The 23,130-nt window shown below is 46.6% G+C and overlaps 1 protein-coding gene across 3 annotated transcripts in view; it reads right to left on the bottom strand.

The window, feature by feature from the left end:
- DEUP1 (deuterosome assembly protein 1) overlaps positions 1 to 21,776 on the bottom strand; it is a 52,396-nt gene extending 30,620 nt beyond the window's left edge. Inside the window, exons 1-7 of one of the 3 annotated variants that reach the window (XM_033146122.1) lie at positions 21,654 to 21,753; positions 18,968 to 19,028; positions 15,046 to 15,217; positions 12,823 to 12,918; positions 9,685 to 9,819; positions 5,754 to 5,867; positions 494 to 748 (exon numbers count right to left, since the gene is read on the bottom strand). In XM_033146122.1, coding sequence (XP_033002013.1) covers positions 494 to 748; positions 5,754 to 5,867; positions 9,685 to 9,819; positions 12,823 to 12,918; positions 15,046 to 15,217; positions 18,968 to 19,011 — 816 coding nt within the window. In that variant the 5' untranslated portion in view covers positions 19,012 to 19,028; positions 21,654 to 21,753. Of the gene's footprint in view, positions 1 to 493; positions 749 to 5,753; positions 5,868 to 9,684; positions 9,820 to 12,822; positions 12,919 to 15,045; positions 15,218 to 18,967; positions 19,029 to 21,653 lie in introns of all 3 variants that reach the window. The other 2 variants (XM_033146124.1, XM_033146123.1) reach the window with 2 other exon arrangements.
- Between the last annotated feature and the right edge of the window lie 1,354 nt (positions 21,777 to 23,130).

Here is a 23,130-nt window from a genome sequence, read left to right as displayed (position 1 = left end):
ATGCTAGCCACATGACCCGGAAGCTGTAGACCGGCTCCCTCGGCCAGTAAAGCGAGATGAGCGCCGCAACTCCAGAGTCGTCTGCGACTGGACTAAACGGTCAGGGGTCCCTTTACCTTTATTATTATTATCATTATTATTATTATTATTATCCCGTCCATCACCCTACGGTGCCAGGGTTGGCCACAGCAATTTAAAATCAAGAACAGTTTAAAACAAATGGCAATCACAAGAATAGGGAACACACCATAAAAACATACCTCTCAAGTGTCAAAGCCCAAGGTAAATTAATGTAATTTCAGCATAGGACAAAAACCACACAGTGAAGGTGTTGGGTGCACCTCTGTAAGGAGCGAGTTCCACAACTTAGGGACTGACCACAGAGAATGCCCTCTCCTGGGACATGCACCCCAGCTTCTGGCACTACCAAGAGGGCCCCCCCTGCTGATCTTAACACCTGGGAAGGTCCTTATTACCGCCGCTGGCTCTTTACCTGGCACTTCCTTTGGTACATTTTCACTTCCTGCTGGAGCTTTAGGTTTTCCTCTTGCAGCCTGTTCCTGCTCACCGCTATTTCGCTCACGGTCGACTTCAGTTTTTCCATAAAGAGCTCCTTCCTTTCGGCAGGTTCCGCGAGGACGTCGTGCCGAACGCCGGGGTGCTCGGTTTGGCACTGGCTGCAGGTACCAGCGTCGTCTTGGCTTAGCTTCTGGCAGCGTGTCTGGATTTGACAGTGTTGCGCTTGTTTCTGGCGAGACAAGGAAAACGGCCTGCGTGAAATTCATCTCCTTGCACAGAGGTGCCTCTCCCCTTCTGTGAGTCGCCTTCTGTGCAGAAATGTAGAACGCTGAAGCAGAAATCCCACACTGGAGAAGTTACTGTTTTTTGACAGCAGGTCTCTGGCATAAGACTCGCTACCAGACTTGTACGCTCCTGAGACTTGGCCCAGCCCACCACTGTGGTCCCCAGTGGTCCCCAGACATTTGACCATGGGGAGGCAGATGACACAGGACAGATCTACACAACTGCAATGGGTTGCAGGCAACTCCCTATAAAGTGAGAGAGGGGTGGAGATTTAAAGGACGGCATGGTGCTAGCCACTACAATCACTCCTTCCCTGGTTAATTTTTCTCCTGGGAGAAAAGTGCCGGGGGACTACATAGGAAGCTGCCTTAAGATGAGCTGGACCATTGCTCCAACTAGCTCCAACTAGCTCAGTGCTGTCTGCACTGACTGTCAGTGGCTCTACAAGATTTCAGATAATAGCTTCTCCCACCCCGACCTGGAGATGCCAGGGACTGAACTGGGACCTTCTACCACTGAGCTGAAGTGTTTCCACTCACCGTTTCAGGGATTACAGGTGAAACTCGAAAAATTAGAATATCGTGGAAAAGTCCATTCATGTAAGCAATTGTTTTCATTAGTTACTGGAGTTTAATATATGAGATAGACTCATGACATGCAAAGCGAGATATGTCAAGCCTTTATTTGTTAAAATTTTGATGATTATGGGGTACAGCTGATGAAAACCCCAAAGTTGAAATTGTTAATTTGGGGTTCTCATCTCATCTATTAGTTTCACCTTTTAAGTTGAATTACTGAAAGAAATGAACCTTTCCACGATATTCTAATTTTTCGAGTTTCACCTGTATTTTCACTGCTTCTAAGCTCTCAAGACCAAACTACAGGCGTACGCTATAATCATCACAATTATAACAAATAAAGGCTTGACATATCTCGCTTTGCATGTCATGAGTCTATCTCATCTATTAGTTTCACCTTTTAAGTTGAATTACTGAAAGAAACAAACCTTTCCACAATATTCCAATTTTTCGAGTTTCACCTGTAAAAACAGGGCCAGGGAAAAACTTCAACTTCCTGCTCCTGCACTTTAAAATCTCCCTGTCCTCCCATTTTTTTAAAAAACCAATTAATTGTTATTAGTTTTCAAAAAAAATAATGAATCTACATCCAGCTAATACAATATGAATTTAAAGTTGACTTCCCCTCCTGTTTTCCACAGTGTTTTCCTACTCCTCCCTTCTTGCTGCATCGTAGTGTGCACAATCCTTTGCTTAATATAGCTTAAAATCTTTTCATTAATTATCTTTTCCAGGGGTTGGCAAGGTTTACCTCACCTGGGCCGGCACTCCAGCAGAGATCCCTCTGTGGACGGGATTGCGTGCACGCGCCTGCAATTTCTGGCGTCTGCATCTGTGCAGACGTGATTTCCAGTGCCATGGAATCCTAGAGTTGGAAGAGACCACAAGGGCCATCCAGTCCAACCCCCTGCCAAGCAGGAAACACCATCAAAGCATTCCTGACAGATGGCTGTCAAGCCTCCCCTTAAAGACCTCCAAAGAAGGAGACTCCACCACACTCCTTGGCAGCAAATTCCACTGTCAAACAGCTCTCACTGTCAGGAAGTTCTTCCTAATGTTTAGGTGGAATCTTCTTTCTTGTAGTTTGAATCCATTGCCCCGTGTCCGCTTCTCTGGAGCAGTAGAAAACAACCTTTCACCCTCCTCTATATGACATCCTTTTATATATTTGAACATGGCTATCATATCACCCCTTAACCTTTTCTTCTCCAGGCTAAACATACCCAGCTCCCTAAGCCGTTCCTCATAAGGCATCGTTTCCAGTCCTTTGACCATTTTGGTTGCCCTCTTCTGGACACGTTCCAGCTTGTCAGTATCCTTCTTGTACTGTGGTGCCCAGAATTGGACACAGTATTCCAGGTGAGGTCTGACCAGAGCAGAATATAGTGGTACTATTACCTCCCTTGATCTAGAAGCAAGTCCCCGTGTGACGCTGCGCTGGTTTAGCGCTATGCGCGGGGACTCACCCAGCAGGCGGCTCGGTTTGGGGACAGCTTGTGGGCCGCTTGTGGCCCATGGGCCTTAGGTTGCCTAACCCTGATCTCTTCCCTTCATCCTTTTCTATTGGCTGTTCCCACTTTTGTGGCGATTTGCACAAGCCGCGATGCATTGTGCTGCTTTTGTGTCCAGCCAGTGGGGGTTGGACCATTAGGGCAAAGAAGGCACTGCCCCATCAACTGCAACCCAAACCGACCACGTCTACACCCCTCCATTCCAGGGTATGACACCAGCTGTCCACTTCCTTTTCCTTAGCCTCATTGTTGCTCCCTGTGGAACTCAGCATGGAGGAGGATGGAGACAAAACAGGAATGAGTTGGCCCTGCTTGCTGCCATTGGCTCTAGTGCCACCTACTGCCAGTCTCCCTGCCTTCTGCCCTACCAGCCCTAATGGGCAACAGCCGCCGCCCCGCATGCTCTGAACACATCCGCACCTGCAATTGTTGCCTGTTTTGAGGAGGCTAGGAAAGTTGATCTCAAACAGTAAGAACACCCCAATACAAATGTGACAATAAATGGCTACGCGTAGTTAAACCCAGTGCACGACAGAGGCACATAATTTAGCCGTATAAAAATAAAACCCTCGTCACCTGCTACGTTTGTTTTGTTTGATTACGTTCCATTGATTTTGCTGAGAGTTCCTTACATGCCTTTTTTTTGAGGGCAGAAATGCACTTGTGACTCTCTGATTGACACCCAGCGAGCCAGGCAGAAAAACGATGTTACTATGGTAATTGTGCTGCTCTGAGAAGGCTGGACACCTGCTTTATCCACATCAAAGGCAGAGTCCATTAAATCGGACAAAAATATGAAAATGAGAGTGACCCGGTCCATTATTCTCAAGCTTGTTCTTCTGATCCGATACTCTGTAATTTAGTAAACCCTACAGAGTGCATTGAGCAACAAAAATGGGGGGGGGGGGAGGGGAGCTAATTGAGCCCGAGTATCATAGGAATTTTAAAGGCATTTTAGACTGTTCCGAGGGCATTTCTGTACGAGGGCATTTCATGCGGTGCTTTTATCCCCATAATCTACGTAGAACTCTGGCCGGCGTTTCCCAGAATCCTGAAGCACTCTCCCATCTCCTTGAATGAACATGGGATGCTGCTTTGTCCTGAATCAGTCTATCAAGCCATCCCAGGAAATAAGATTTCCCAGGCCTGGTATGTTGAATGTGGCTTGGTCTCCACTGCGATCTATTTACAAGACCTGCTGCTTATGTACATATATAAGCATAGCCTACCTCAAAGGGCTGTTGTTGTCGATATTGATATGATTAATTTCTTTTTATTTGATTTCTTACCTGCCCTTCCCCTGTAAGGTCCCAGGGCAGGTTATAACGCTGTAAGATTCGTTATTTTTTTTAAAAAAAACAATTTAAAGGACAATTTACAGTCACAGGAATAAGGCAGATTCTCTTGCAAAGATGAAAGCATGGGGAGGGGTGGATAATGTACAGAACCTTGAGCCCCAGAGTGGAAAAGCAAGACATGTATACATACATACACAATGTCATCCACAGCAGCCCCCTTGCTTTAACTGCAACATTTCTTGGTTCTGGTATTTACAGCAAAATACCGCACCTTCCCCCCACAAATGTTTGGTCCCAGCAAATGGTAGCACTCCTGAAGCTGCTATTAGCTGCAGAGAGAAAATACATATGCACACACACAAGCCCATCTAAGGAAACCCAAAGCCAGGAGATCTGATCACAGGTGTCCAAGGTCGCCTGTAGTTTGGTCTTGAGAGGGTAGAATCAGTGAAAATACAGGTGAAACTCAAAAAATTAGAATATCGTGGAAAGGTTCATTTCTTTCAGTAATTCATCTTAAAAGGTGAAACTAATATATGAGATAGACTCATGACATGCAAAGCGAGATATGTCAAGCCTTTATTTGTTATAATTGTGATGATTATGGTGTACAGCTGATGATAACCCCAAATTAACAATTTCAACTTTGGGGTTTTCATCAGCTGTACGCCATAATCATCACAATTGTAACAAATAAAGGCTTAACAAAATAGACAATTCTTTCCAGTAGCACCTTAGAGACCAACTGAGTTTGTTCTTGGTATGAGCTTTCGTGTGCATGCACACTTCTTCAGATATACTGAAACAGAAGTCACCAGATCCTTAAATATAGTGAGGGGGTGGGGAGGGGTATTACTCAGAAGGGTGGTGGGAATGGGTGATCATTTGATAGGTGTGGAAAACCTGTTGACGACTTAACGGCTGCAATTAGTCTTGCAGTGAAAGGCAAGGGGTGAGATGGCTAAAGATAGCTTTGTTATGTGTGCATGCACACGAAAGCTCATACCAAGAACAAACTCAGTTGGTCTCTAAGGTGCTACTGGAAATAATTTTCTATTTTGTTTCGACTATGGCAGACCAACACGGCTACCCACCTGTAAATAAAGGCTTGACATACCTCGCTTTGCATGTCATGAGTCTATGTCATATATTAAACTCCAGTAGCTAATGAAAACAATTGCTTACATGAATGGACTTTTCCACGATATTCTAATTTTTCGAGTTTCACCTGTATACCTGCTCCTGAAAGAATACGCAACATCCTGAAAACATATCCACCCCACACCTAAGTGGCTCCCCTGGCACTGCTAGTGAGCAGACAACAATCTGTAGCACCACTTATTTCACAACAGAGATTGAGACCTTAACATTTTCCTACAACACACAGACGTTTTGTGTACTTGCATCAGAAAATCCTTTAATGACACTGTGTTTCAAACATTTAGAGCCTGACTTGCAATGATATCCACATAGCCATTTTTGAAAAGGTGTGATTTTACTATCCAGACCTGCACAGTTTTAGGCACAATTTCTCTTTGAAAGTAGAAACAGCAGCATGGTACCTGAAACAGATTGCATTTCTCAGACAACAGTTTTCGCTGAGCATCCAATGAAACGAGGTGGTTCTGATACAGCGTTTCTTGTTTATCCCACTCTCTTGATTTTGCTCTAAATTCCTGGAAAAGGGAAAAAAAGAAACCCACAAAAGAAACGAATCACATCTCTATATATGTATATTCTCTGTATACAACCAGAAAAATAATGTATGTTGCAATTTCAAGTATAAAACTATTTTGGTTATTTATAGCAATTAACAACAGGGGACAAATATTGGTGGGGAGGAAGAAGGAAAAGAATAAAATGAGAATTTGAAAAGCACATTGTACATAAAGAACATAAATGGGTTGATATATATTGAAGTAAAATGTCGGGGGCACTTCAAGTTATTGCGTTAGATACTGTTAAGCTATTATTTATATAGTACTTGCAAGGTGCAAAGCACTTTCACAACTATTAATAATTATTAGTATTTAAATCAGGGGAAGGGAGCTTCCACCCTTCCCATCTGCCCTGCGGGTGTGGGACAGGTAAGGGCAAGTTTTCAAAGGAACAACTGAAGGCTTCAAAGGAAAGCATCACCACTATTGCTTCTCTAATATTAAACAATATTAATACTGGATCTATAGGATAGCAACACTGGGGAGGCGATTTTGCCAAACACCGTATTTTTTGCTCCATAAGACGCACTTTTTTTCCTCCTAAAAAGTAAGGGGAAATATCTGTGCGTCTTATGGAGCGAATGGTGGTCCCTGGAGCCGAATTGCCCAGGGGCCAAAATTGGATCGTGCTTTTTATTTTACAAAGAGAAAAGGGGGTGTTGAAAGGACCCCGCTCAGCAGCTGATCAGCAAGAGATCGGGAGAGAGATGAGAGTCCCGGCTCCCTTTGGCCCCGCCCCCTTGCCCAGGCCTCCTTTGTTGAATGTGCTGCAGAGGGAGGTTGTTTGTTTCCCCAGCGACATGTGACTGGCTGATTAGATTATCTGTCTGGAAACTGTAGAAAAGGCTCCCTTTCCTTTAGAAGCTGCAGAAATGTGAGTTGAACCCCATGAAAACGGGGCTTTTCCCCCTTTGCAAAATAAGCTTTGTTTTTCCCCCTTTGCAAAAAAAGCTGCAAAACTTTTAGATGATCCTAAAAAAAACCCAGGGCTTCTCCCTTTGCAAAAAAGCTGCAAAACTTTTAGCTGATCCTCAAAAAAACAGGGCTTTTCCCTTTGCAAAAAAGCTGCAAAACTTTTAGCTGATCCTCAAAAAAACAGGGCTTTTAGAGGAGGAAAACCAGAAAAATATTTTTTTTTTCTTGTTTCTTCCTCTAAAAATGATGTGCGCCCTATGGTCTGGTGCGCCCTATGGAGCGAAAAATACGGTATTCTCCAGGGGAGGGCTAAAGTGGAAGATGGAGCAAGCTTGTTTTTCTCCTGCTCTGGACAGTAGGACCTAAATCAATGGCTTCAGGTTCCAAGAAAGGAAACTCCTACTAAACACTGAGCTCCAGCTCTGAAGGCCTTCTGGCAGTTCCCTCACTGACAGAAGTGAGGTTACAGGGAACCAGGCGGAGGGCCTTCTCGGCAGTGGCGCCCTCCCATCATATGTCAAGGAGATAAAGAACTACACAACTTTTAGAAGACATCTGAAGGCAGCCCTGTATCGGGAAGTATTTAATGTTCGGTGTTATATTGTGTTTTCATATGTGTTTTCATATGTGTTGAAAGATACCCAGAGTGGCTGGGGCAACCCAGGCAGATGGGTGGGGTAAAAATAATACAATAATTATTATGATGCACCAAAACTACATGGCACCTCCATGCTCAGTTCATGTGAACATCGATTGTGGCAGACAAACAACACGGGAGGACTGCTGCCTTCACATCTTTATGAGCATCCCACCTGGCTAGCTAATGTTGGAAAAAGACTAGATGGACCTTTGGTCTGATCTAGCAGGGCTTTTTTATATTCTCGTGTTATCTAGGAGAAAGTCCCATGAAACCTGGAGTATTTATGAAGGTGTGCCTTCAAACAGCAGTAGCACATTCCCACGTTAGTTCCCGCCATGAGGTTCTTCCCCTTCTGTAATTTTCCATGTCTGCTTCGGAAGGGAATAAACAACTGCTGCTCTTCTTTGCTTTGCTTTCAGACTAAGAAGAAAAATACCGTGTTTACTCTCCGTTTTCTGCATTGAGCAAAGGACAAAAGCTGCCCAACTCAGCTGTTTCAGCCCAGGAGAACTGAAGTGGCTGCCCTCTGTTCCAAAAGCACTGGGAAAGCAGCGGCAAATTCCTGGTGGCAAAATGTAGGTTCTACAGTGGGCAAGGACAGATCCAGAGGAAAAGCCAGCAGTAAATTGGCAGTTAGGTAGCAATGCAAACCCCACTTCAGTGAGAAATAGTCACGAAAAGTGTGTTTAGAATCGTAGCTAGTGCCAGTAAATATTCCCCTCTATCTGAGAAACACTGTGCACCTAACAATTCCCTATAGCCAGGGCATTTATAGCCTGCTGAGACAAACTACAGTTGGAGAGAAATGATGAGGGTGATATTTCCCCCCAGAGAGTGGAAGCATATTCCTTGTGGTGTGTACACTGGTTGAACTCCTGCTCCTGAGAAAAAGGGGCTAAGCAGCTTTTTGCACAGTTCTAAAGATGGGCAAACGGGGAGGGGAGGTAGAGTAAAGGAGATTCCGACTAAACATCAGGAAGAACTTTCTGACAGTAAGAGCTGCTCCGACAGTGGAATTTGCTGCCAAGGAGTGTGGTGGAGTCTCCTTCTTTGGAGGTCTTTAAGCAGAGGCTTGACAGCCATCTGTCAGGAATGCTTTGATGGTGTTTTCTGCTTGGCAGGGGGTTGGACTAGATGGCCCTTGTGGTCTCTTCCAACTCTATGATTCTATGATTCATAGCTCTAGAACCCATCCAATGAAGCTGAATGTTGGAAGATTCCCCCTCAGGAGGTTGTGAACTCTCCTTCCTTGGAGGTTTTTAAACACAGGTTGGATGCCCATCTGCCATGGATGCTTCAGCTGAGATTTCTGCATTGAAGGGGGTTGGACTAGATGACTCTTGGGGTCCCTTCCAACTCTTAGATTATTATTAATAATAATAATAATAATTTTATTTGTACCCCATCCATCCGGCTGGGTTTCCCCAGCCACTCTGGGCGGCTTCCAACAAACATTAAAATACATTAAAAACTTCCCTAAACAGGGCTGCCTTCAGATGTTTTCTAAATGTCAGGTAGTTGTTTATCTCTTTGACATCTGATGGGAGGGCGTTCCACAGGGCGGGCCCCACTATCGAGAAGACCCTCTGCCTGGTTCCCTGTAACCTCACTTCTCACAGTGAGGGAACCAACAGAAGACCCTTGGTGCTGGACCTCAGTGTCCGGGATGGATGATGGGGGGTGGAGATGCTCCTTTAGGTCTACTGGGCCGAGGCCGTTTAGGGCTTTAAAGGTCAGCACCAACACTTTGAATTGTGCTCGGAAACGTACTGGGAGCCAGTGTAGGTCTTTCAGGACCGGTGTTATATGGACTCGGCGGCCGCTCCCAGTCACCAGTCTAGCTGCTGCATTCTGGATTAGTTGTAGTTTCCGGGTCACCTTCAAAGGTAGCCCCACCAAACACCACCAAAATACCACACTGGTGGCAAGGAACAGTCCCAACCCTGCTCCCGGCAGGATTGAACCTGGCACCCCTGCCCATCCCCTGAGATTGCCCAGTGATGATAGACAGGTAGGCCTGGTTTGGGAGAAAACGGCCTTGTAGGTCCAATGGGACCCTATGATGGGCTAAGACTGACCTTCAGGGGTCTTCCCCCCTCCCCCCACAACAGTGCAGAGGGTGGTAGTGAAGAATTCTGTGGTCACAAGGCGTACTTTTGGAACTCAAAGAAGAAGAAGAAGAAGAAGAAGAAGAAGAAGAAGAAGAAGACAGGAACTGACCTCCAATTTCTGGTTCAAACTGCTCAGCTGAAATGGGGCTTCTTGATTTTCTGTACATTTCTCCAAGCTGTGAGCTTTTTTTTGTTTTAATTGGTGCAGCTGTAGCTTTTCGTAGCTTTGTGTCAGCTTGGCAAACTGGAAGAGGAATGAACGTCACAAACACCTTCTTTTTCTTTGCCTTGGTTTTGGAGGTGTAATTGGCAAAGGCAGTTAAGCTTAAATGATCTAATCAGCCATCTAATCTGGGTTGCTGGGTTTTTTTATTTTAAAAAAGTACAGTTAACTTACTCAAGTACAGCAACTTATGTGCATTTAACTGGTGCACATTCAGCTTTACGCACTTGGCAAATAAAATAAAATAAACAGGGAGGCAGAAAGGAAGCGGGCAACCCACCCCCCTTTGAACCCAATGCATTTCGACTATACTGTACTTGATTTTGGCTTTATGTGCTATCCCAGGAATGTAATCCCAGCAGAAATTGAGAGAAACCTATACCAGCTATCACAACTAATCACTTAAGGGTGAACAAGCCAGTGCTTTCATACAACCAGTGATGTTAATTAACTGCACTTTGAAAAACAGATTGCCTGGATATTTGTTTTATACTACCATGTAGAGCAGAGCTTTCCAAACTCTGTGTCGTGACATTAGTGCATCGGCTGCAGTGTGTATGTGTGTTGTGTGAACGTTCCCTGTGCTCCTCCCAGGGCTGGAAAGGGGGTAGTTTAACTTGTGGGTTGCTAGTAAAACTGATTTACTGTGTTGCGAAATGATGCATGTCTAAAAAGCGTTTCCCCAACATGAAAAGTTTGGAAAGCTCTGATGGACAGGGATGTCTTGCCTGGTGTTTGTAGGAATTGTTTTGCATCAGTTTAGCGCCATCTTGTGTTGGTGCTTTAATGGTTCCTCAGAGTTAGAGAGCGGGGTTAACTAGCTTGATCCTGATTCTGCTGCCAACACAAGAGGTCGGCGGTTCAAATCCCCGCAACGGGGTGAGCTCCCATTACTCTGTCCCAGCTCCTGCCAAGCTAGCAGTTCGAAAGCACGCCAGTGTAAGTAGATAAATAGGTACTGCTGTGGCGAGAAGGTAAACAGCATTTCCGCACGCTCCTGTTTCCATCATGGTGTCCTGTTGCACCAGAAGCGGTTTAGTCATGCTGGACACATGACCCGGAAAGCTGTCTGTGGACAAACACTGGTTCCCTGGGCCTGAAAGCAAGATGAGTGCCGCAACCCCATAGTCACCTTTGACTGGACCTAACCGTCCAGGGATCCTTTACCTTTGTTTATAATTAGCAGCTTCAAGGCAAGCTGATTTTCACTGGGATGACAGCATGGAGTGGGCACTCCCTGCACACCATGGCCCCATTCCAGAGCAGTACCCCTTCCCATGGCAACTATATCAACAGACAACCATCAGACATGCTAAATGCCAATGTGCACTTAACATGATTGGGCCTTTTTGGGCGGCCCTTGTCCACATTTGATGCCCCCTCCAGCCCTTCACTGCTTTTCCGGCTAAGCGAGGTGCTGGGCTTTGGGAACGAGGTGAGAGGGCTCTGACAGGATCCTGCCATCTTCCCAAAGCCTAGTGAGCACTTTCCCAGCTTTGGGAAGAAGGTGGGAGAGCTCTAGGACTCTGCCAGAGCCTCACACCTCCTTTCCAAGGCCTGGGGCCTCGCTTAGCCAGCTTAGGGAAGGCAGTGGGAGGCCTGAGAGGTGGGCATCAAATTTTGGCCTTGCCCCCTCCCCACCCCACACGGCAAGACAGTGTGCGGCCCATGGGTTCCGTGTCAAAGCACTATGGTGGCCTAATCGGTATGAAACGTTGGGGCTGCCTCTGATTTACATACTTGAAAAACGTTGTCGAGAAAAGAACTTGGTTAAAATGAAAATTGTGGCAGGATAAGGGATACAGCGCGCGGGGGAAAGTGACACTGCGTTCATGAATCACCAAACAGCGGCTATCCCAATTTATTGTTCAAGGTGAGCTCGCTCAGAATTCTGGGAGGGCTGTTGCACTCATGTTCTGCTTGCAGGTTTCCCACAGGCATGTGTGTGATCCTGCATGCATCTTCTTATGTTCCCATGGCCATGATAAAGTCGGGTTGTGGCTGGGACAAAGACCAGGTGTCCAAAGTTCTTGGAACCCCAACAAAAGCTGCTTCTTTAAAAAAAAAATTACCTTTGTTGTAAGTTTTAAGCCTGACGGTGGGGTGGGTTTGGGGCTGCACTAAGCTGGATAAATGTGGCACTTGTTGTTGAAGACTCCGCTAGGGTTGGTGCAAGTAGCAGTGAGGAGAACACAGACGGTGTGCCTATATGCATGTAGATGCACACATCCTCTCTCTGTGTGTGTACGGTATATATCCTGTGTTTGCACATATGAGGGGGCGGAGGCATATCAGCCCCTGGCCCCTGGAGGGCTTGCCAAGAATGAATGTGACCCTAAGAGCCAAAAAGATCAGCCACCACCTGACTCAGCACATCGCAATTTAGGCAGTCACTGAGCAAGTTACAAAGCAGCCCACAAACCACTAAATGTAACTTGAAACAGGGGCGGAAGGAGGCTCCGCGCCGCCTGGGGCGGCAGCGCGAAGGAGGCACCCCCCTGGGGGCGGGGCGGGGCGTCCTGACGTTGCGTATGCGCAAAATGTCGCGCGTGTGCACTCCGTCGCTGGGCTTCCGCGGCGATGTTGCGAGCCCTCTGAGTGAAAAGGCGGCTTGGGGGGCTGCCACGCGCGATCGGCAGCTGCCCCCAAGCCGCCTTTTCACTCAGTGGGCTCGCAATGTCGCTGCGGAAGCAGCAGCACTGGCCCAGACGCAGTGCGCACGCGCGAAATGTCGCACATGCGCACTTGCGTCTGGGCCGGCGCTGCTGCTTCCGCAGCAGCTCGTGCAGCAGGGGAAGGCAGCCCAATAGCGGTGCCGGCAGGCGGGCCCTGCACGAGCTGTGGGGTGGAGCGGCCTTGCTCTGCAGCTTGCTTGGGGGCCGCTGGCGGGGCGGGGCGGGGCGGCCCAAGTGTCACCCCACCCTCCCCTGGAACCCGGGGCGGCTCACCCCCCCGCCCCCCCTAGCGACGCTCCTGACTTGAAATATGCACTGTAAAACAGGAATATGATTCCCCCTTCCTTACTTGATTCTTCAGGGCTTGAAGCTGCGTGTCATAGTTCTGAGCCATCTCGTATTTGGTCTTTTGCAAACTGTCCAGTTTCTGCCTCAGCAGCCCAACCTGTATTTGAAGTGGACATGATCTTGGGCATCAAAAGAGTTCCAAAAGCCAAAGGAATTTTTAAAAGCACAAAGATATCACTGCTAAAAATATATAACAAACAGCATGCATAAATTGCAAGTTACAGGCACCATGTAATACCCATTTCATATTTGTAAGACCTTGATATTTTAGTGCACACCTGCCCTTGGGAACTCCCTGCCTATTGATATCAGGCAGTGGCCTTTGCTGTATGCTTTTCAGCACCTGCTAAAAACATTTTTGTTTCAACAAGCCTATCCAGCTGCATGTTCTGATCCATTTTAGTTGAACTGGGAGAATTTTACTACAATTTGGTCATAAAGGGAGATCTATGAATCTTCTGAAATGTTTCACTTTCCCCCTACAAACCTTTTGCATTAGATTAAGGCTCAAGCCGTTACATTTCATGCTCTGAAGCTGCCTGACTGCAGCCTAAGAGACTAAATCAAAACAAGTGGGTTTGAAGTCTGTGTCTGAAAGGCACACAGTCATAGATTGAGACCATATAAAGAGTGCAGCTGAGATTATCCTAATCCATGGGTAGGCAAACTAAGGCCTGGGGGCAGAATCCGGCCCACGGACAGTCCAGGAATCAGTGTGTTTTTACATAAGTAGAATGTGTCCTTTTATTTAAAACGCATCTCTAGGTTATTTGTGGGGCCTGCCACCCCTCCTAATTTGGCAGATTTGCAAGCACAGCAACAGACATGCCAGCTGGAGATGGCTCCATTTTGCTCAGGAGACAGGAGCCCTCTAAGCCAAAAGAATGGATCTTCCATGTGATGTTGGATTTTCTGCAGAGCATCATCAGGAAAATATGAGTTCATCTTCAAAGAGAAATTTAAAGGCAATGGGCACCTGCAGATATGGTGCTGCTCAGGTATGTTGAGTTCTCAAAAGAAATAGAATAAGCACCGGGGGGGGGGGAGGCAGGAGAACGATTTGATGATAGGCACCGCATACAAAGAACAAACAATGGGTGGCAAATGAACAAAATTCTAGAGCAAATACCTAGTGTAGCAGCATACTTACTTTCTCTGAACCAAGCTTAGAAAGGAAGCAATTGCTCCTTCTGAACTTCATATAAAGAGTACTGTACTGGTGAATACATCTGAAGGCCAGGTGAACGAGAGGAGAAACTGGTGAAAAAGATTCCCCAGTACATCTAATGCATTATTGCAATGGTTAGATATAATGTGGGCTTAATTGCTCTGTAAAACCTTTACGGCTGGGGCAGATCTCAGCTTGATTTCAGGTCCAAGTTAGGTAGTTTTTCACAGTTTATTATAAATTGGGTGACTTGTCCAGGATGGTGGTTCAAAGTGGGTTGCTGCATACCGAAGGTCTATGTGTTGCAAATACCCATAGCCATTGTTTCTTCGGTAAAAAATAAAGTGAAATAAAATGAGGTGCTGGTATCTAGCAGGCAGCAAAATAATGAGACGGTGGTACTCTGTGCTAGTGAGTACCATTCCCCCCAAAAAGCACTGCTGCCAGGGTTACAGTTGATCTTGGTGCACTTTGCAAATAGACATACTGCACTCCCTGGCAGGATTCCAGTCTGCAAGGACACTAGACCATCCATGTCAGGATAGAGGGCAAGTTTTTCCTTCACCACAACAGTGTCCTCCGGCATATTGCTGCTGAGTCACCCCATCCTGGGTTCCTGGTCATACCAGAGTGGCAAAATGTTGGGAACTGACATATTAATACACAACGCAAACACATGTATGTTACATCTGTACACACCTAATTCCTCCCAGCCAAATCTATATGCAGTGAACAGATCTCAGGCATTTTACTCTTTCAGATATGGATTGGATTTTGCAAGTTAGGGAATTCCCAGCTTCAAACCAGTGTCATGTATCCCAGCTGAACCATTACATTCCACACACGTAGCCACGACGGTGCAAAAGAGACAGAAACCGGATTCTGATCTCACCATGCACAGAGGGTCCGGGGGGAGGATTATGTATGTGTTCATTGCTGGGTACAGGATTAGAGCTGTTGATAATTGCACTGAACTATTATGTTAGTAAAGCGAGCAATTAAGTAGCACGTCCTCCAGGTCAATGCTTCGTTCACAAAACAGAAGGTGTGCCATACCTCTAGACCTTTCTGATCCAACCTGCTTTGGGCACTAGCCAGTTCTTGATCCCGGACAGTCATCCGCGCTTCTAAAGCCTGCAATTTCTTTTCCCATTCTCGTTTCTTGTTGTTTACCATGATATCAATCTGATGCATTAATTCTTGAAGCTCAACATTGCAAGGGACGGATCTAAAAAAGAAGAAGAGGTCTTTTAAAAAATGTACAGCATAGAACAGATTAAAATCTTGTTCTTCAGGTCATTTCGCCCCCCCCCCCTCCAGTGAGATCATATTCGACTTGAGAATAAACAAATGGCTTATTTTAATTCCCCCCCCCTTAGTCAAGGCTTCTTTGGTGCAGTTTGGATGTAACACTAAACCGTGGTTTAGCTGAACTACAGGTGATATCCTACTAAGTTTTACTCCTAGTAAAACCCATTAAAATTAATGAACACGACTAAGATAGGTGCATTCATTTCGACAGACCTACTCAGAGTAAAACTTAAGTTGAATATCACCCTATGGTTTGGTTGTATATCGGAACCTATGCCCCCTCACAAGCTATGGTTTGTTGGAGGCTGTAAAACCAGGACCTTAGATTTGAAGTTGTTTTTATGAATCCTGGCTTGCTCTCACTGTGACCTACCATTTACATCAACACTTGCTATCCTGGTGCAATCGCGGTGTATTGCAGCGCCTCGTCCTAGCTACTCACCTGGTGAGAAACGTAAAGAGCAGCAGCTCGAAAATGAAACTGCCCATGTGAGTCACGGCCCTATCAAAAAACAACAACACCCTGTCCCTCCACACACTGGTTGGGCTACAGACTCCTTTCGCTGCCCTTCTTCTTGCTGGCAAGACTCTCTGCATCACCAAGACAGCTTGGGAGAAGAGGGGATATATGTCAGGGGTGTGCAGCGAACTTTTTCATAAGAGAACAGTTAGGGTCAGGGGGCTGGCTTGTGAGGGTGACTGGGGGCCTGACATCACATGCGTGAGCATCTCGCCTCCTTCCCTAAACTGGGCATAAGCTCCCTGGGGTTTGGGAAGGAGGTGCCGGGACTCTGATAGGATGCTGGAGCCCAGCTGCCTCTTTTCTAAAGCCAGGCGGTCTTTGGGAATGTACCTGGACCCCATTGGAGCATCACACCTCCCTCCCTAAGCCAGGCAGAAGCTCCCCAGGGTTTGGGAAGGAGGCACCAGGCTTTAATACGTTAATACTCTAATTTACCCCTAATTAAGGAACTTGCCTAGTTCCCCTAGTCCACTGACCGCATGCCACTGTGGAATTTCTATGCCACCCCTACAGTGGATAGGAAGGAAATGCCTAGTAAGTGGTTATTAGGTGTGATATGGTGAACAAGGTTTCATCTGGCCCTGTAAATGCTCCAGATGTGTCCCCCCCAAAAAAATTGTCTTTAAAAAAGACACATGTCAGCTTGCATGTGCCCAAGCGCTGGTGAGTTTGCCTGACCAGATTCACCTCTTTCAACCTGCCTGCAACCCGCTTTGTGTTTCAATGGGGCCTCCAGATCAACAGCCTGGGAAAGTTGCAATTAAGAGCAGAGTTAAACAGGGCTGCACACCCCGGTGCCAAATCTCCTTGGTGCCCTCTCTGTCAGGGATCCTGAACTGTGCTTCCAAGAGCCACAGCGGGGCTCTGTTTGCTCACTGGGTCAGACAGCAAGCGGTGTGTGAACAAGACCTGCTGTGGAAATGTGACAGCACAAAATGGAATGAATTAAAGCAGCTGAGTATGCTAGGAAAGAGGGGAGAGAAGCAGCAGCCCTGCTAGGAGAAAATGCAATTTGCTAAAACTATCCTGTCGAATCTACAGTTGCTTTTACAGTATATCCCTGTGGAGTAACTTTCTCACAAAGGAAACTGCTCCGGAGGCCCCAGGACTGAAGGTGGCTGTGGATTGCTGCAGGAAACTGCCATATTAGTGACATAATTTCTGCCTTTCCACCCATATTTCTTCAGCTTTTATATGTAATGGGTTCTTGCGAGTGACAGCAGGTTAGGGAGGGGTGGGCAACCTTGCCCTTTGTTGTGGTGCTGAAGCCTCTGGCAGTGATTGAACTAAGCTGCCTTAAGGTTAAAGAGGGGCAAGGGAGGCAGAAAGGGGTTTGCGTGACCTTACTGGTTGAGCTGCTCAGGTTTTACAAAGGAATAGGAGCAGGGCGGGCAGAAGAGCCACAGGGAAAGTGCTGGAGATTCATTCCCCGTGTGCAGTCATGGGATTGTTGTCTATCACAAGACGGTGTGTGTTTTGATTCCACAAGAATGGGATGTGCCGAAGACAGGATGTTTGTATTACTGTGTTTCCTGCTACCTGATGATAGAGAGGGAGCCGTGTTGCAGTGTTCCGTATGTGTTTATATGTAAATAAAATAGATTAGCCTAAATGCTGAGTTGCTGAGGTCTGTTACTCAACTGTGCACACTCTGCGGATCCCTAAGTGTGCTGGTGTCTTCTGGCATCAGTCGCTGTGATGTTCGTGCTGAGGAATACTTATGAAACTCACGAACGATCTACCAGGAGGCAGGGAACATGCCAGTCGGGCATGTGTCTCTGCCAAGGGTCCTACTCGTGTAGGACAAATCCTGACAGAAAGTAGTGACAGGAGGAGAGGCTTAGGGAGGGAGGATGCAGTAGGCAGGCGAAATGAGGCTGGATAGGCATGGGAAGGAGAGCATTAAGAGGGAGTGGTCCCTTTACCTTTCCCATCGCCATCTAGTGTCATGTTTGTATAATGCACTTTAAGGTAAAGGGACCCCTGACCATTAGGTCCAGTCGTGTCCGACTCTGGGGTTGCGGTGCTCATCTCGCATTACTGGCTGAGGGAGCCGGCGTACAGCTTCCGGGTCATGTGGCCAGCATGACTAAGCCGCTACTGGTGAACCAGAGCAGCACATGGAAACGCCGTTTACCTTCCCGCCGGAGCGGTACCTATTTATCTACTTGCACTTTGACATGCTTTCAAACTGCTAGGTGGGCAGGAGCTGGGACCGAGCAACGGGAGCTCACCCCGTCGTGGGGATTCGAACCGCCGACCTGCTGATCAGCAAGCCCTAGGCTCTGTGGTTTAACCCACAGTGCCACCTGCGTCCCATAATGCACTTTACAACACACTTAAAAACGTTTTAATTGCAGCTGTATCGCTGAGCCCAAAGATATCTCAAGCTGGTTGATGACGTCACTTCGGCAGAAAAAGATTTTTTTTTAAGTGTCCTCTTCATGATACAGTAATCTTACTCTGTTTATATAAGGCTTCCGAGCTACTCTAATTCGGTAATGATTTTAAAAAAGCTTTCCCAACAATAGTCTTTCGACAGCGGTGAGTTTTACAGTGCAATTTCCAGATCGTAAAATTTTCTAATTGGAAAGGCTATGCACGCTAAAGGTTTTATACAAAAGACGCCTCTACTGCTTTGACCAGGCCTGAAAAGTAATTTCAACAAAGAAATGTAGGTCAATTAGGGGTGCATTCTTCATTAAAAGCAGCAAGTCACATTACCACTTCATGGTTTGCCTAATAATCGAAATCGTAAACTAATCAATGTCAAGCGTCACGGTATGGCTAAGAACAGATTAAGTGATGTCTGTTTTTAACTTTTTAATATGGTTTTCATTGTACTGTTTTATTGTTATAAACGGCTTTGATTTTTTTTAATGACATAGTGGTATATAAATATTTTTACAAACAAACAAACAAACAAACAAACAAGGTGGCTGTTCCTGCTCAATATAGTTGCTGCCTTAGCAGTCTAGGACTGGTGTTTCTTTATGAGATAAGCAGTAATGAAGAATCAAAAGACCACAGAACTTTGAAATCTTGAAATGTAAGGTTTTAAGTTCTACATCATAATGAGCGTACAGGTGTAAATAAGATAAAATAAATCAGGAACGACCAGGAAATTATTACGCGTCAACCTACCTAGTCATCATTTGTTCCTGAAGTGCTTCTATTTTCTTCTCCATTTCAGCATTTCTCCAATCTATTAAGAATATTTGGGGGTGGGGGGTGGGGGGTTAATGTTTCTCCCCTTAATTATTCATTTACATAGAAGACTCACTAGTTAAAAGAAGAGACTTGAGAAACAGCAGTAATAGAGCACAAGAGTCTTACTCTCAGGGTTGTGAGTTCGAGTCCCGTGTCAAACAAAAAATTCCTACATTGGGAGACTACATGACACTCATGGTTTGTTCCAACTCTACAGTTCTATGATTCCAAGTGCAAACATGCAAGGTCAGTGAGGTGGGAATAGGGCTGTTTGCTGTGGCTTAACTGTTAAGCTAACATCAATGTGCACGTAATATGTTGTCTTCAACTGATGGGACTATTAATCTGCTTTGGAAATATCTTGACATTAAAGGGTGGGGCATAACTTCATTAAATAAATAAAACATCCAGCCCAGTGGCGGATTTGTACCTGATCAGAAACTGACAGGACGGGTGAAGGAGGGAGATAAAATTCTCAGCAATTTGCAGCATGAGCTCACTATGTGGCATCATAGAATCTTAGAGCTGGAAGGGACCCCAAGAGTCATCTAGTCCAACCCGCTGCAATGCAGGAATCTCAATGAAAGCATCCATGATGGATGGCCCGTTTTCAAACAGTGAAAAAAGGATCCCCTCAAGAGATCTGTGTGAGTCTCTGATAGTCTTTTGGAATCCTCTAATCCGGCGATTCCATTATTAAAAGCTATACAGTTGTACCTTGGAAGTTGAACAGAATCCATTCCGGAAGTCTGTTTGACTTCTAAAATGTTCGGAAACCAAAGTGTGTCTTCTGATTGGCTGCAGGAAGCTCCTGCAGCCAATCAGAAGCTGCGGAAGCCTTGATGGACGTTTGGCTTCCAAAAAATGTTCGAAAACCGGAACACTCACTTCCAGGTTTCGATGAAACGTACGAGTACCAAGGCATTCAACAACCAAGGTAGGCTATGTGAGATGGCTTTTGGGAGGCTGCAATTTTACATATACTCTTAACTGGAAATATGTCGTATAGAATCCGCTGGAACCTATTTGTGTTCTGAGTTAAACAGGCGCAGAATTGAGCTGCCAAGCAGCATGTCACTAGGGTATACTGATGTGACAATAATTAGCATTTATAGTGCAAACGGGGGTAGGGGGGGTAGAGGCTGGGAGAGAAAACAGCTTGGTCTAAGGCTGCCTAGAGAGTCAGAAGAGCCAAAGCTCAATGGAGCGAATTATATGCAGAAGGTCCCGGGTTCAATTTCTGCTCTCTCCAGAGAGGTTTTTTTTTGGGGGGGGGAACCCCCGTTTGAAACCCTCGAAAGCAGATCCCAGTAGACCATACTATGCTAGATGAACCCACAGTCTGACTTGGTACAAGGCAGCTTTCTGTGAACATCAAGGGGCATACCTTGTCCTGGAGTGTGTAGGACTCCAGGGGGAATGTGCTTCTGAGCATATACAGAGAGCGGCTTCCTCAGTCCGGACTCAGTCAGGGAGGCAAAGCTGTGACCTTCCAAATGTTAAATTACAAGTCCTATCAGCCCCAGGTGGCTAATGGTCGCAGATTAAGGGAGCTGGAATCCAATGTAAGAACATAAAATGAACCTGCTGGATCAGGCCAATGGCCCAGCCAGTCCAGCATCCTGTTCTCACAGTGGCCGACTAGAGGCCTGCAGGAAACCTGGAAGCAGGGTGAGAAGGGAACAGCACTCTGACACAACAAAACTGCTAGCACATTTGCAAAGCTAAGCAGGGTCCTGTATGGTTTCCAACTGGATGGGAGACTGCGTGTTGAGACCCCTGCATTTCATGGGGCTTGACTAGGTGACATTTGGGTATCCTGCCAACTCTCCAATTCTGATTCTATGGTTCCCAGCAACTGATACTAGCATTATGTGGAGTGCCACAGATTGGCCATCCCTGCTCTCAACGGTCTGCCATGGAGAAAGGGTGGGATGGTTCCTCTGAGCATATGCAGAAGGGCCTTTTCTAAACTCTCTCCATACTCCACCCTGGAGCAAGTGGGAAAGGAAGGGATAAAAAACAGCCTCTGAGCATGCACCGAACAGCTTTGCCCATCCTCTCTCAGCATGCCGCCAGGGTGCATGTGTGGGAATGTGAGGCAGAGGGGAAGTGCCTCTGAGCATACCTAGAGGGACTTTTTTGCAGGATCTCACTACTCTGCTAAGAGCATGTGGGGAAGGAAGGGCGCATCTGAGCATATGCAGAAAGTTTTTCTCCAGCCTCTGTTGGTACTCCACCTTGCATCACCTGGGGAAGGAGAAGCAGAGACAATGCCTCTGAGCATGCACTGAACAGCTTTCTCCAAACTCTCTCAGCACTCTGCCCTGGAGCTGTGTGGGAAAGGGAGGAAAGAAGGGTGCCCCTGAAAATACACAGAGGGCTCTCTCCAGACACCCTCAGCCTTGACCCCTACGGTTATGAGCATAATTAGAGAAGCTTCCTCCAGACAGTCAATAGCTGTGGAGCAAGCAGGAACCGGGCGGTAGAAAGAGGGCCTCTGAGCATGCACAGAGAGCCTTTCTCCAGAGGAACTCCCTGCCTGCCCGCAGCTAAATGCAGAGCTCTGAGAAACCGAGTATGAGTGGGTGGGTGCGTGCGTGCGTGGGGCCCCGCTTACCTTGCCCCTTCCCCTGCTGCAGCTGCTGCTGGGAGCCGCGGCTGCCCTCGCTCTGGCGGGGAAGGAGCCCGTCCGCCCCGCCGCCCTCCTGCCCTCCCGCCGCGGCTGCCGCCTAGCGCAGGCCCCGCCCCCTCCGCCCGGGCGGCAGTTGCGGGAAGGGCCCGGCGGGCTTCTCCCGTTGCCGGGGCAACGGGGCGGCCTAGGGAAGAGGCTCCGCGGGCGGAGGGAGGGAGCATGCCTGGGGAATCCCCCGGCGGAGGGGCGGGGCCAGAGCGGAGGGGGCGGGGCCTGAATCAGAGGAGGGGGCGCTCTTCTCCCGTTTGCCTGTGAGCCAAATATGCACTGCTACAAAATAGTTCCACTTTGGTGGATTTTTTTTTTTTTTTAAAGCAACCTCTTTCCTTTCTTTTTATCTGCTCAGCTATCTGGGTTTTAGATTTTAAAAAGCAAGTGCCCGTTTGCGAAGGAGTTAAGCGTTTTCCTACCTGGTTTTCTGCATGTGCTCAGTCGGTGGAGACTGAATCCCAGGGTCGTAGGTTCGAGCCCCACGTTCCCCAATTTTACTATTTATATCACACACAAAATCTTATTTTGTTCCCCCCACCCACCACTCTGGGCAGCTTCCAACATAGGGTTGCCATATTCCCAAAACTAAAATTCCTGACACCCACAAACTTGTAGAGGTTTTTTTTTGGGAGAAACCAAAAATAGTGCTTTTAAGCTTTTTGAGCTGTTTCCGCTGCTTTTCCCATCACGTTACCATCCATCCATCCATTCCTGACATATGGCAAGCCTATATAAAGATATAATAAAACATTTAAACATTTTTTTTTAAAAAAACTTCCCTATACAGGATTGCCTTCGGACGGCTCTGAGGTTGGATAACTCCATACCCTCCAACATTTCTCCAATAATAATGGGGACACTCCAGGGATCAAGTCAGAAACCGGGTGGCTTCTCTAAATCAGGGACCTCCCTGGAAAATACGGACAATTGGTAGGTCTGCTGTACAAGTCTATGATTCACATCCCCTACAGGACCAGAAGAATTTCTTCTGTTTCTTCACTCAAGGTTATAACAACAACAACAAAATATAAAAATAGTACAGTATTGCATATCCTCCAGCTGGTCCCCATTTATTTGTTTTTTCATTAAGTTTCTATACAGCTCTTCATCCAAGGATCACAGGGAATCTTACAATATAAAAAACACATAGCATAGTAACAAATGAAAACAGTAACACTCCCCACCCCACCCCGACAGTATTCTTACATCAGTAGCCAATCAATCGTACCTAATGGGCTATCCATTTATATCCTGCCTTTCCTCCAAGGAAGCTCAATGTGGGTCTTCTATGCCCAGCCATCTTTTCTCTTCACAACAGCCTTGTGAGGCAGCATAGGCTGAGAGCAACTGGCTCTCAGTCAGTCTGACCCAAGGTGAAGCAAAGTTTCAAAAGGGCGGGGGCAGCACTGAT

This window comes from Lacerta agilis, chromosome 4 (genome assembly GCF_009819535.1).
Source record: "Lacerta agilis isolate rLacAgi1 chromosome 4, rLacAgi1.pri, whole genome shotgun sequence".
NCBI classification, from domain to species: domain Eukaryota; kingdom Metazoa; phylum Chordata; class Lepidosauria; order Squamata; family Lacertidae; genus Lacerta; species Lacerta agilis.
This window is presented reverse-complemented; position numbering and strand designations above follow the sequence as displayed.